This window comes from Ambystoma mexicanum, chromosome 3q (genome assembly GCF_040938575.1).
Source record: "Ambystoma mexicanum isolate Mex_15411 chromosome 3q, UKY_AmexF1_1, whole genome shotgun sequence".
NCBI classification, from domain to species: domain Eukaryota; kingdom Metazoa; phylum Chordata; class Amphibia; order Caudata; family Ambystomatidae; genus Ambystoma; species Ambystoma mexicanum.
Genome location: NC_090926.1, coordinates 1,193,565,515 through 1,193,580,000, shown reverse-complemented (window position 1 = coordinate 1,193,580,000; position 14,486 = coordinate 1,193,565,515). Strand labels below are relative to the sequence as shown.

At 42.7% G+C, this 14,486-nt stretch overlaps 1 protein-coding gene across 3 annotated transcripts in view; it reads left to right on the top strand.

Annotated features, from left to right (window-relative positions):
• The window catches only part of COL5A3 (collagen type V alpha 3 chain), an 899,023-nt gene that overhangs the window by 159,660 nt on the left and 724,877 nt on the right, over positions 1-14,486 (top strand). For all 3 annotated transcript variants that reach the window (XM_069604041.1, XM_069604040.1, XM_069604039.1), the window contains exons 2-3: positions 7,532-7,699; positions 11,143-11,356. In XM_069604041.1, coding sequence (XP_069460142.1) covers positions 7,532-7,699; positions 11,143-11,356 — 382 coding nt within the window. The remainder of the gene's footprint in view (positions 1-7,531; positions 7,700-11,142; positions 11,357-14,486) is intronic.

Here is a 14,486-nt window from a genome sequence, read left to right as displayed (position 1 = left end):
TGGCAAAGTAGGAACCTTGGGTCATATGTAGTGGACCTGTCACTATTTCTAAATATTTTGCAAAGAATTCCTTGGCCATATCAATGACGTTACGGGCATACTATTGCCCACGGACCCGGTAGTGGTAATTTTGGATAACGTGGTGAATGTTTCGTATGGTATGATGGGTGCAACAACAACCTTAATAATACACATGTTGAATGTGGCTCGCTGACACAATTCTGGAATAATGCAGAAGGTCTGATCACTGGGCAGTTGTGGGTCAAGGAATGGGTGGTACTTGCAAAGGAGAAAATAACTGCCCTTGCCTCCGGGGGATTCACGACTTCTGTTAGTGTATGGTCCCCATTTCAGGAATATGTACACGATAGGGAGCAATACTATAACACGCCAGGTCTACCGAGGAATTTCTCAATATTGCGAAAGTCTGCTTATAAGAAAACGCGGGGGAATGAAATGTGCTGTCAGGTTAAAGGGAGGGAAATAATATGCTTGACACCTAGCTGCCTCATTGTAAACTCATTAAGTTACTGACAGTAGTATTCATTTATTTTCTGTTGTGTTTATTTTGCAATATATAATGTAATGGCTTGAATGACCTGGGCTGTATACTTCACACATTCTGTCATAAAAGGCTGTGTGACTGCTGCGTGTTAATGACAGGTAGGGGACGTTTGGTACATGAAAGCTATCCCAAGATTTACCAGTAGGAATGTCATGAGGCCAACTAAATATATTGGTCTAAGAGAAATAACTCATTACTGTTTATCCATACTTGCTGGAGTGTGTCACATCTTGTAAGCACCACAACTTCTGTTTGCACATTTGACGTTACATTAGCGCAGTAGAGACTCTACATTAAGTTTGTTATTCAAGTTTCCTAAATAAATGGGTCATTGAGATGGGCAGCCCTAACAGGGAAATTGAGTAACTGTTTTCCCTCTCCACCGCTTGCCTGCCCGGGTTTAAGTTGATGCTTGAGCGACTGTAGGATCCAGATTTTGTGCTGTCAGACAAGAGGTCAGGTACATATTTGCCTGCTCCACCTCTTACCAGTAGGAAAACTCCTGTACATGCCAGTTGGGTTGGTGAAGTGAGTAGTCCTGGCTGCGGACTCAGGTAAATGTAAGCCTTACCCCACCTCATCCTTCCGTCAGGGCTTGTTGTGGTGATTTATGAACGATGAGTGGTTCTTGTTGGGTGCTGTCAGACATGGCAGCAGATACCAATGATAATTATATTAGTAGCAATAATAATGAAAAATAATATAGTTAAAAGAAATTGTAATGGTGTAATGGCGCCCATATGTCATCTTTTTAACTTGCTGATGTTTCAGACCTCTTGTGTCTTTCACCTAGTGGTGTTATAGATTAATTACTATCTCAGAACTATATGGAGTACTTCAGGGAGCTGGCTGACAGACGTTTTGTGTACAGTTTTCTCATACCAGATGTGAAAAACGTACAAATGCCCATGAAGATTGTGTCAGCAAAATAGTGGTGACTTAACATTTCTGTATAGCTTTTGTATTGTCTTCTGATAATTTCAGAGGCTACAATGTATATATGATTCTAATTGCTAACTTTTGGTCTTGTCTCAAACACTGAATCGATGACAAAGGAATTTGCATAGAGGTAGGAGGTAAGATGAGGAACAGCGGTTCTGCTAAAGGTTGAGGCTGAGCTACATCGTTTGGACTTGGCTCTGAGTGCCGCTTGATTAAACATTCAAGTGTAGTTCTACGGTACATCCACGGAAAAGCGTGCTTTAAAAGCCTTGCGAAGGTCCTGAGTGTAGAATGTGGTTGGCTGATGATAAATGTTTCACCTCACAGGACAGACAATACACATCACAAAATACTCTTCCCCCGCAGTATCCCCCAGCCCTCTGTTCGTAGCAACTATTTCCCAGTTTCCCATTCTCCTATCTTCCCCTCGCTTATTTAATTTCTCCCAGCAGCCTACGGTCAGGATGCCCTTGACAGGGGCACATTGCGTCACTCCACAGACAAGCTGAGGAGCTCTAAGACTACTATGGTGGGGGTTTGGCCCATTATAAAAGGTAATTGGAATACAATAATATAAACAGAAGAAACTGGAACATTTCACAACCAAATTTAGGAGCATCTGTCCTGGAAACAGCCGGCACACGCAGCAAGGATTCTGACCAGGACTGCCTGATATGGGGTCCATTCCATACAAGGGGTTTTGCTAGGTCTGGAAAAGATCAGGGGTTAAGCTAATGTCGGGACTGGTGGGATTCGGGGCTAGCTAACATTTTGGTTGAAGCACCTGAGCTTCTATCTGGGGCTACAACCAAAAGACCAGGGGCTATATCCCCCTCAACGCTCCCCTAGAAACGCCTCTGTCCGAGAATAACCGGTTGAGAAGCTTGATGCACTTGGCATCAAGACTGACCATTTGCACCAGAAGTTGTAAGATGACTGGCCGAATCACATGTGCTGAGAAGCAGGGGCCTCATTACAGAAACTTTGCATCTGTACAAATGCAATTGTGCAGGGCATTATTGGTACAGTAAAGAATGCACGAGTGAAAACAGCGTATTGTTTCAATACATCATTTCACGAGGTGGTTTACCCTAACGCTAATACAGAATGATAGTAGCATTAGCCCAAAAATTGCCCTGTTGTAAAAATGCATTGCAACAATATGTTTTGCATTGAAACAATAGATTGTTTGCCCTAGTGCTAATGTGGTCAAGACTGCACTTTACCGACCAATGGAAAGTTTTCATAATAAGGTATAGGCGCACTGGACTGGGAAGGAGGTCACACTTCCTGCCCCCTCACCGAAGATCTAAGAATCCCTCTGGCCCAGACAGCGCTTCAAGTAGGCAGGCCCTGGTGCAGGAATGTCTGCATTAGGGGGCGGGATGCTTCCCATGCTATTTCATGGTCGAGAGGGCACACATGTTGTTGGGTCCATGCCTGTGCCTGACTGCACCACCTTTACTGATCCTCGCCATGCGGTGTGAAGTGGGAAAGGTGAGAGAGGAGGGTAAGACGGGGATCCGGACTTTCTGCTACCCATTGAAAATGTCAAGTATCAGTTTTCCATTGTTAAAGCAGACCTTCGACACAACAGCATTTAATATGCAATGTTACAATCAGCGAAGAACTGCATCATTATAGACAATGGCGAGCACTTTTTTGTGGACCCTAAATTGGCTTTGCAATCCAATAAATGGAAAGCTGCCAGCGCTGGCCAATCTAGGCGATCAGATTCATTAACGGACTCATACTCTAGGCCAGGGTCTCCAGCCTGTAGTTCGCATGCCGCAGGTATCTCGCCAGAGGCTTCCCAGTAGCTCTTTGCATCAGACACCAGCATGAGCACTATGTGTTTATTTTGGTGTCTGACGTCCTGGGGCCCCTTCCCAGGCTTTCTCCCTCTCCTCTTCCTGCAAAGCAAACAGTCAAAAGCTGTCTGCACCGTGAGAGGAGGGGCTGGATCTGGACTTGAAGGGCTCTTGTCAGTGTCCAAACAAGGGCTTAAATATCAATAACAAAAGTACATGGGAAATATATGTTGTGGTCATTGTCACCAAGAGAAGCACATGATGGCTGATTACAAAGGGAAGCGGTGCATACATATGCATGCTGTGTAAAACACAGCTGTGGCTGTGATCGTTTTAGTCTCACTGTGTATCTTTAGATTTATTTCGGTTAGCATCACTTTGAATGCTGGTGATTGTAGTCTTTTAATCAGAATGGGGAAAATAAAGCTGCAGCTTCAACCTTTTTACATTCAGAACGTGTGTGAATGGGTGTGTGTAGAAAAAAAATCTGTGCGAGTTCTAGCTTGGAAGAAATAAGGAGTTGATGTTTTCGTGTTAAAATTGTGAATTCTTTTTTCTTATTTGTCGATACTGCGTTCTCTGTTTTATGAAAGTAGTAGGACAATTGTATGTAAGGTTAAAATGGAGTTTGTTGTGATCTGGAGGAGGCCACCTCTATACGTATCCAAATACAGGAATTCAAGCATTAACAGCAATTTTACATTTAAGTAAATGTGGAAAACTACTAGCTGCACTGCATTCTGGTGCTTGTCCACTTACATCTATAACACTAAACGGGAATGTAAAGGACATGTGCTATTAATGCCAGGACTTAAACAACATGATTTGAGAGTTCTGTTTCAGTCTGTGTTTCATGAAACAAGAGTATGAATGAAGTAATTAGGGGAGAAAAGTGAGCAGTGGTTGTTATTTATACATTTTGATATGTATAGGATTAATATACTTTAAACCTACTTACAATGTAGCAGAGCACTGTGCAAAACAGGGTGGTGAATACAGGGAGATAGCATGAGGCGCACAAGGGGCTGGGAGAACAATAGGGTTGATCCCCTTTGGTTATATAAACAAACCGGAAGATCTGCAGAGATCTGTGGGGAACCTGTGTGCATATGTTCAAATTCTGGCAGGGGATTTTCAGCCTTTTAAATTGGATTTAAATGGCATATTATGAGCATTGTTTTTGCTAAAAAGGTGGCAAAACCACATTACATTTTATAAGCGATTCTCTAACACATGGAAAATTCCAATAGATGCCTGGTCAACAACAATACACAGGATGTGTCAGCACTGCCACTGTAAAACCCATGTTCATGTCACGGCAAACAATATGTCATAATTGTCATTTTAAACCATTTGTGCAATGCTGGAACCATCAATGTCTGAGTCAGGCATGGCCCATTGGTCATGCACCTGAATGACCTTCATGATTCCTGCAGCGAGAGGCAGCAATCCTGTGAGCTGTTCTCTGTGATACTGCCTCCTTCATAAAGGACAGACGGGGTCACTCCCCATTATGAATATGTTTCCCCCCTCTACAACCATACTCTCTTTGCTCAAAAGATAATATATCGATTCATATATTGTCTGGTTGGGTTGTTATATGATTCATGCAAGTTTCAAGTTATTGCAAAAAAAACAGGATGTTATTGTAGCCTGTGATTTACACCTTGCTGGCATATTACTTGATGTCATAGTTTCCACTTGTTAATTGTGTTAATTCTGCTAATTATGTTGACATAAAATACATTTAAGTGTAGTCAACAAAGTAGGCTTTGGCTTACTTCCCATTGGCTGAATTCTATAACCTGGCATGTGAGTAATTTGCATGAATTTGCATATGCTAAACTGAGAGTGGATTTTATTTCCTGACATAGCATAACGTGGTATATGCTGAATTTGATAAAAAAAACAGTATGACACATTGATTAAAAGATTTTGTTTGCATATGCACCCCAAAAAGAAACACACACTTTCCTTGTTGGAATCCTGGATGCAGATGCAGGCACACACTCCAACAAAAGGCTAAAGATGTACCATTTCCATCCAGAGTGGGAAACCATTTCTTTTCTTATAGTCTAAAAAGAAAATGTGCATCTTTAATCTATGGTGCCCAAGTTATCGTGGGAAAAAAAAGAATAACATTGCGGGGCATTTTGCAATAATACACACAACTTATGAAAATAATGTGCCCAAAGGAAAATGTCTGCGTTCCTAAAAAAGTAGCTAAACTAAAGGCTGCAATGCATATTCTGTTACAGAGGCATCCTTCAAAGTTGCTAATTATTTGAAGAAAAACAAATATACTTTAATAGATGTGCAATTGTGAAGGGTTTAGTAACTCCTGTGGCTGAGTCTGCTGCAAAAGATTTTAGAAACTGGCCTGACTGTATGTCTGCCATGTCAGGTGTGCAATTAGGTGCACACACTATGGCAAGGAGGGTATCTGCACTATCTGCCCTTTTCAAGCCACCAGATTCCTATGCACTGGTGGATAGCAAGCAGTGTCAGCCTTCACATTGAATGTCCCAACTGGTTTCCAACATTCTGATAGGCTTAGCAATTTTTAGGAGACAGCTACTAATACAAATAAAGATGTTTTTGAAGTTACTAATATCAGGGAAAAGTCATATTTTATTCCTTTTCTATATAAAAAGCAAATAAACTGCCCAAATAAATCTTGGTACAAATTCTCATAAACATGACCATCACCATACCAGTCGCTCTCGCCAGTAACTCCCCCATATAGGGCATTAACTACAAGAACCTCTTGATATTGTAAAGGTTGGATACCCCCAGTCTAAGCCATAAACTAGACCGTGTGCTACTTTCATGTTTCAGAGCTGATAATTATTTGCATTTGTATTGGGCCGAGTTGCCTGCCTGATACTTCAATTAAATCTCATGAGTTTCCCCTATGCTACACCTGCTGTACAGTTACTTCTCTATCATGCACCCCTTTCACTGATCTGTTTCAACTAGTTGTCAGTTTTGTCTATTGTAGCAGGGCTAGCTTTATACTTGCTAATCACAGATTACTAGATTTTAAATGAAGCTATCACTCTTTAGCACCCGGTGCGGGGGAGCCAGCCAATCAGCTTTCTCCAATGCTGGATTGCACGGCTGTGAAGAGCTGTGCACGGTTGGAGCTGCTGGCCAACTCCTTAAATGGAGCCAGTGCCTGCCTCATCTTTTATTTTTGCCAGCCCCTTTGACACCTCCACTCATCCTCCCCATATCCACCACCCTGTCCCTATACTTACCTGTGCCACCCTGCACCGGGATAGGGGCACTGCAGTCTTCCTCCAATCTGGCCACCATGGGCAGTAGTAACACGGGACTATCCCGAGTCCCACTTGCGTCCATGGTGGCCATCTTTATTTGGATAAACCTTCACTTTGATTAAGGAGCTCATGACCACATGCACTCCCCATCCCCCAATCACCATATGCACTCCCCATCCCCCAATCAAAGTGAATGTTTAACTTTTATATACCAACAAGCTATTAGAACCCCGGGCACCATGCGGTTGTGCCAATGGCTTTAACAGACAGATTTACGGGCGGGTTTGAGAATGAAGACTGTTGGTAATGCCACCATGTGTGTTAAAAACCCTAAAGCCAGTATGAGGTAGGATCCATTCGTCCCCACAAACAAGTAATCCACAGGTTATGTGGAGAATATCTGTGGCCACCACAACCAGTGATCGATGTGTTGGTGGAACCAATGACTATTTCCGGCGAAGCATATATCCAAGTTTGAGTGCTCTTGTGTAATCTACCTCCAAAGTGATATGTGCCTATGGATCTCCCATCCATTTTGAGTTGGTCTTTGGATTCTATGTGCATTTTAAAGTTGGTCTGTGGATCACATGCATCCAACAAGGATCTCAGAAAAACGGCAAGTTTGATGACTCGCTTCACAAGGTCAACTACTGATAAGAAAAACACTCTGAGGTCTGTAGTCTAAAAAGGAGATTGCCACCTTACCAAAGCTGTCGAGCTGTGCCTTAACCAACATGAAGCAATATTAAATGAATATGTCTTTAAGATAGAGCTCATTTCATCTCGTTTTAAGACCTTCTAATGTTTAACAGAACATGTTACTCCCTAACTATGATTTAGAAATGTTGGAAATGTGGAGATTCTGCTGTGTGTGAGAATGAGAGAAAATCACCTTATTTAATGTGAATTTCTTTGTGTGTTGGATTTCACAGGTGGCCCAGTGGATTTCCTCCAAGCGCTCGATCTCAGGGAAACTACTGAAGGAGTCACTATTGCTTCGGGGCTCTGCACACAGCGGAAAGGAGTTGAAGAAACAGACATTGCCTTTCGAATAGAAAACAAGACCCAGTTCAGTGCTCCAACAAAGCAGCTTTTCCCTGGTAGGTTTCATAATGTGTAAAAGACTTTAATAACATCTTCCTCGGTCTGTCACTCCAAAACCTCAGGAACATGCATTCAAGAGTATCGGCTTTATTTATTTATTTTTATTTATTTGTTTATATAGCGCCAGAGCCCGAGGCTTAGGGAATTTACTGGATATCCTTGAAAACGTACCTAAGTCCCACAGACTCAAAGGAGCTTGAGCTTGAATCCTAATTTTCCCCTCACCTTTGCTAACTCCATAGATTCCAGGAACTATACGCTCACTCTGAACCTATTTGTCCACTGACAGTATCAGTCCCTTAAACTGATCCTATACTGCACACCCCAATGCCCAACCCTAGAATATGATGGAACTCTGGTCTTACTCCATCCTTTGTGCTTTATAGACTATAGTGGAGATAATTTAATTATTTACTTCGCCACTCCAATATATTGGGGACAATTCATACTGAATTCAGGCTCCTTCCTTTTAGTTGATTAAATACACACTCAGTTTTATCTATGTTGTCTTTAAGACTAAGAATGAGAGAAATGTTTTAGAGTCCCACATGCAGTAAAAATAAAAAGTGGGGCAGGAGCGAATTGATCATAACATAGCAGGTCAGTGTGATAAGGACATTCCCTTGAGGGAGGTCCATGGTGCAATTCGTCCAGACATAGTGACAGCTTTCCTCAATTAAATTAGTTAAAATTAGACTTGAAGAGTTAAGAAGAGATCATCCTTTTAGTCTGTGGGTTGTCGATGACACAGGGGATGATGTTGACACGATTAACTCAATTCCAGCCAATAGTTATGCTGACACTGAGGACAATGCATTTAAAATGTCTAACACAGACACATGATGCCACACCTGTTGACTTCCTATTATGTAAGTGGTTCTCACTGAAAGTCCATTCTATAACAGTGTCCTATTACTGTGGCCTGTAGATCACGGCAACACAACAAAGGTGGTTGAAATATATTTCCTATATATTTCTTCCAGGTCTGTAAGTCAGCACTCTTAGAACCAGCGTCACTTTGCTACTTGCTAAGTTACATTGATTTGGATTGGCTGCTGACCGCTGAATACACATGTACAGGTTTTACTATAACGATGAGTGGGGCTGGCAACAGTTCTGTTGGGCCCTTTTTTCATTAGGATTGGCTGCAGAGATCATCGCCTACAGGCAATACGGCAAGCATGCTATGTGTTTCCTTAACATTTAAAAGGTCTTAAATTAGAGTAAATTGGGGATGACATAAATATCAAATAAACTATTATTTCTTGAACATGCTGGATCAGATTTTTGGTTAAATAATCTAATGTATTGTATTGCCATTCACTCTTCTGAATTAATTATTCACACAATGGGCCTCATTATAAGGCTGGTGCTCCCATAATGAAGGGGGCCGGTACGGGACCGGCCCACTTCATTAAGGGAGCGCCGATTACGAGCTTCCCCTTGCTGGACCCGGATCAGACAACTGGTAAAACCAGGTGTCCTTTCCGGGTCCCGCGAGGGGAAGAAGGAGGTATTAACGGGCCAGATATATCACTGTTTTACAATTAAGCGTTATTTCATTGACTTGCAAGCGCTGCGATGCCCATGGGCTGTATGTTGCGCTATACAAATAAATCAAATAAAATAAAAATAAATAAAATAAATAATCTTCCCGTTATTACCTCCCTCCCCATTCCCATTGAGCACTATAGGGGCTCAAATGGGAATGGGCAATGGTTCCTGCAAGGAGGAATGACTGGGTCCTCCTATGTCGGAATGACCTGGTAAGTCCACATTGCAGGAACCCGTTAATGGAGCCCGGTTTGGAGGCAGCCATGGAGCTAATAGCACCATGGCTGCCTCCAAACTCGTAATGAGACCCATTCATTGGGGATTTTCCTACTCCCTGAAGTTTTCTTGTTATGAAATTTACCATCAGTATGGAGTTAAGGGGACGGGATTTAGCAGTAAGAAGCAGTTACTCACCTTAGTGTGTTCTGTTCTCTTAGTCCATACAACTCACCTCCAACACTGTCCTCCTTTGGTATCAAGCACACCTCAAATAACAGAATTACTTCCTATCTTACTCGCTGTCCCTGCTCCATATCATAGAACTCCAACACCTCCCCCACTACCACTTTTCCATGGGTGTGTCTTTACTTGGCCTTCTCCTCTTTACACTTAACACCATTACCTGGGAAAACACATCTCATATTTTGGCTTCCACATTCACCTCTTTGGTGATGAAACCCAGATCATCATCTCCTTTCTACCCTACATCCATGATATGTCTCAATGCATCCCCAGTTGCTAAAGCGTCATCCATCACTGATGGTTCTACGCTGATTAATGCGCAACTCTTCTAAAATGGAAATCTTATTCGTACTTGCCGCTAAAGTGACTCGCGCATTCCCATCTTTAATCTCATTCCACTATTAGATTTTCTATCTGTCACCCAAAGCTCGCAATATTGAGTTTTCTTTGATAGCGACCTCAAACTCCAGTAGATCATCAAGGCGATTTCTACGTCCGTTGTGCCAAACCTCTCAATATCACAAAAACCTCATCCGCCAAGTGGCCAGAACCTGTATCACTGCTCTTGTGCTCAACAAACCCAAACAATCCTTGACCTTACTGCTTGATCTCCCCCTCGGCTCATTATATCCATTTAACAAAAATAAATTACCACAGTCAGCCCCCACCTCTGCACACCATCACCATGGTGTATGCTTTCTATGTAAAATCGATGTCTTCACATTTCTAATTCTTAATTAAAAGCCATTAACTGCCTGTCATCTCCCCACCCTAGCAGACGTCAACTCCCTGTACTCTCACTCTCATACTCTACTTTCCCCATCTCTTCTTAACCTATTCCTCGGCCATCCCCTTTGTGCCATCTCACACTTATGCTCCTACTGTACTCTTGCCCCCTTCCACTGCAATTCCCTCCCGTGGACCTCCAAGCCGTCACTTTGAATGAACAGTTTAAAACCAGACTCAAGCTCTAGGTTGTAACCGATGAAGGGGCCTTTCCCCCATTTACAACTAATCCTGCCATCCCTGCTTTGGAAACCACTTCATTGCTTCATTAAATATGTATGCTTTTCGCTAAATAGCATACAACTAGTCCCACAGAAGGTCATATTTATGTCTGTTCTCACATCTAAGTCCCATGTTTATATCCTGTCACCTTTTACCCACTTATCCCCTGTTTACACAAACTCAGATACCTTGATTCCCTTGTTAAGGCTACTCAGGGGATGGCCTCTGCCTCGTGTATTGCTTCCTCTGCACATCAGTTATGTGTGAAATGACATCCTCTAATCAATCAACGAATACCAAATAATTAGTGTGCCTTATCCTGTGGTATATGATTCATTTGTTCTGTCATACATTTTAATGCCAAACAGTTTTGATCTGAATAGTCAATTAAAACAAATGTTCATGTATCTTCTAGATGGCTCCTTTCCGGAAGACTTCTCTATATTGACAACTCTGAGAGCAAAGAAGGGCACCCAGTTCTTTCTCATTTCTGTCTACGATGAGCAGGGCATCCAGCAGTTAGGTGTGGAAATTGGACGCTCCCCGGTTTTCCTCTATGAGGATCAGAATGGGAATCCGACACCAGAGAACTACCCTTTTTTCAAAAAGATAAACCTCGCTGATGGCAAGTAAGTATACTCCCTTCTTCGTTTACTTTGGGATGAATGTGGCCGTTATTTGGTTCTCTGCGCCAAGGGATGCTATTCACCAGTGAAGTAGAGTTGTCATGTTGAAATGCTTAATTCAGCAGTTCTGCATGGGCACCCTCCATATTATTTGTGAACAGACATTGCCATGCCACCAGCAAAACTATGGATATGCTCATTTGGGTCACAAAAAAATGCATTTCTTCAACAGCATTTACTGTAGCTGCATTCAACCGAAATTCCAGACTATCCTAAACCCCTTCCCATCCCTGGGAGAGGCTCCAAAGGACATTCAACACATTTGTCCATTATCACCTTTTACCACCATTTGTCTATTTCCCAGAAGAACAAGTTACTTACCAACTGTGACGTTCTTTCGACTGGATGTTCCTCCCACGTATTCCTCATCTTAGATATATATTCAGCAGCTTGTTGCTTCTTTGGCAAAATTTTCACCAGAGGGCGCTGTACTCCAAACCGCATAGCTTGGTACCTCGAAGGCCGCCATCGAGCGTCAACGTCATCCGTCGTATAAAGGGCTCGAGCCGTGCCCGTTGGATTCAGTTCTGTTTTTTCGATGTTAATGGTCGCATCAGTTGCATCAGGTATCGACAGATGTCTGGCTCTTAAAGAAGTACAAGTGCAAAAAGTGTAAAAACTGTACGGAGGGGTAGGTTGGGAGGGTCGATGAGGAAGACATGGGAGTAACATCTAGTCGAAAGAACATTACAGTTGGTAAGTAACGTGTTCTGCGAATGGATTGTGTCCTCCCACGTATTCCTCATCTTAGATAGACTCCCACAGCAGTAGTAATTTGGAGGAGGGAGTACCAGAGTTTTTAAGTTATGTACTGAATGAAGGACGGCTTTTGCAAAAAGGCCCCCTTGGTAAGAAGTGGAGTCTAAACAATAATGTTTTACAAAGGTGTGCATGGATGACCAAGTGGCCGCAGCACAAATGTCCTACACTGGGACACACCTCTGAAGAGCCATGGAAGTTGCTATGCCCCTGGTTGAATGAGCCCTTAATCCATCTGGAGGCTCTTTCCCAGCCAATTTGCAACATTCAGATATTGCTAAAATTATCCATCTGGATAAGGATTGTTTGGGTACACCCAGGCGCAATGTGTGTCCAGGGTAACTGACAAATAACTGATCAGTTTGTCTAAATCTTCCCAGTCCAGAGATATAGAAGCTGAGAGCCCTTTTAGGGTCTAGTCTATGGAATCTTTCCTCCTCTTTACTACCGTGCAGAGGATAAAAGGAAGGTAACGTGATCTTCTGCGACAGATGGAAATCTGAAATTATTTTAGGTAGGAAAAAAGGCTTGACCTTTAAAATAACTTTATCCTTATGGAAAATCGTGTGAGGAGGCTTACAAGAGAGCGCCTGCAACTCACTCACACTGCGGGCTGAAGTTAAATCCACTAGTAAAACAGTTTTTAAAGTTAGGAGCCTTAAAGGACAAGAATATAAAAGCTCAAAAGGAGCACACATAAGAAACTTTAAAACTAAATTTAAATCCCAAATGGGAACTTGGAAAGGTGTAGAAGGGAACACATTTGTTAACCCTTTAAGAAATTGGATAACTAAAGGAATTTTAAAATAAGAAACTTCTTCTGAGGAGTGCTTGAAGATAGATAGCGCTGCCAAATACCCTTTAATAGTTCCAACTTGGAGCCCCGAGTTGGCTAAATGTAATAGAATGGAAAGCACCATGGGAGTGGTACATTGAAAAGGATCCACATTCTTATCCCTGCACCAGTTACTGATTTTCTTCCAACAACACTGGTATAAGGATTTAGTTGTTGGCCTTCTGGCCAAAAGCAAAATCTCCATGACGTCATCCGGGAGGTCCCAATCCTTATATCTCAACCTCTCAGAAACCAAGCGTGAAGGTTGAGTGTCTTGACCTGGGAAGGAGAACCTGACCTTCGTCTTCTGAGAGAAGATCCTCTCTTTGTGGAAGACGTATTGGAGGGCAGATGGACATTTCTAGAAGGTCCGAGTACCATGTCCTCCTGGCCCAGTAGGGGGAAATTAGGATCATGGTTCTCCTGAACCTTTTTGACCTTGACCTCCTCGACTCGTGACAAGATTTTCTTCTCGACTCTCCCCAGTCTTTTAGTCTTTTTGCTGACTTGAAAGACTCCTCTCCCACCGCTAGCTTACCTTGGCGTTCCTTAAGAGCGTTTTCAACATCGCCTGACACGACCCACACTCGTCGACACGATGGTCAGGACTAAGTCACCAAAGGCAGTTGCGGTGAAGATCCGTAATGGACATCTTTCTTCCACATTTCAGACACTTTTTAAAACCGGTCTTGGGTGTTGTCGGAGTTGAGGATGAAGACATTTTTAATGAGCAAAAAGACGCGCCGTTTCGAAATACGATGCAGAAGCTCGGAAAAACGGAACTGAATCCAACCGGCGCAGCTCGAGCCCTTTATACGACGGATGATGTCGCTGCTCGACGGCAGCCTTCGAGGGACCAAGCTACGCTGCCGTCGAGCACAGAGCCCTCTGGTGAATTTTTTTCCAAAGAAGGTGCATGTTATGTTGTTATCATCTCACCTGTAAAGGAGCCTACTGTTGTAATCCTGACACTTTTGCGATCACTGGTCATTGATTTAGCTTCACTTTTCTAAATAAGGTTGAGGACACCTGACAGCATCCTCAGCAGAAATACAGCACCATCAAAAGGTTGCACTGCCATTGTCAGTGCACCCTTTACTAGTACTTAAAATAAATACGAAAGGGATACTTTTTATGATAAATAGCTTCCCTCCTCTTCATGGCGATTCTTGCCTATGGAAGGATGAATCCTTGCTTAATTCTGGGTTTGTTGAAGCATCACCCCGTTTGTGATGAGGATTATAAGTCCAGACCAGTGAGGAACTCAGCTACGTCAAATTGAGTGGTGAAGGACTTGGCACTTTGACTCGCGTTAAAGTCTAGGTGGACATTCATGGGAAGCCCTTCTCAAAATAATAAACACACAGAGCTTTCAGAGACAGCAGAACAAATGCTGGCACTGGGCAAGCTGAATTTGCACCATGTAAGAGGGCAATGCAATATAGGAACTTAAAACAGGAACTCCTTGTAATTATGGAA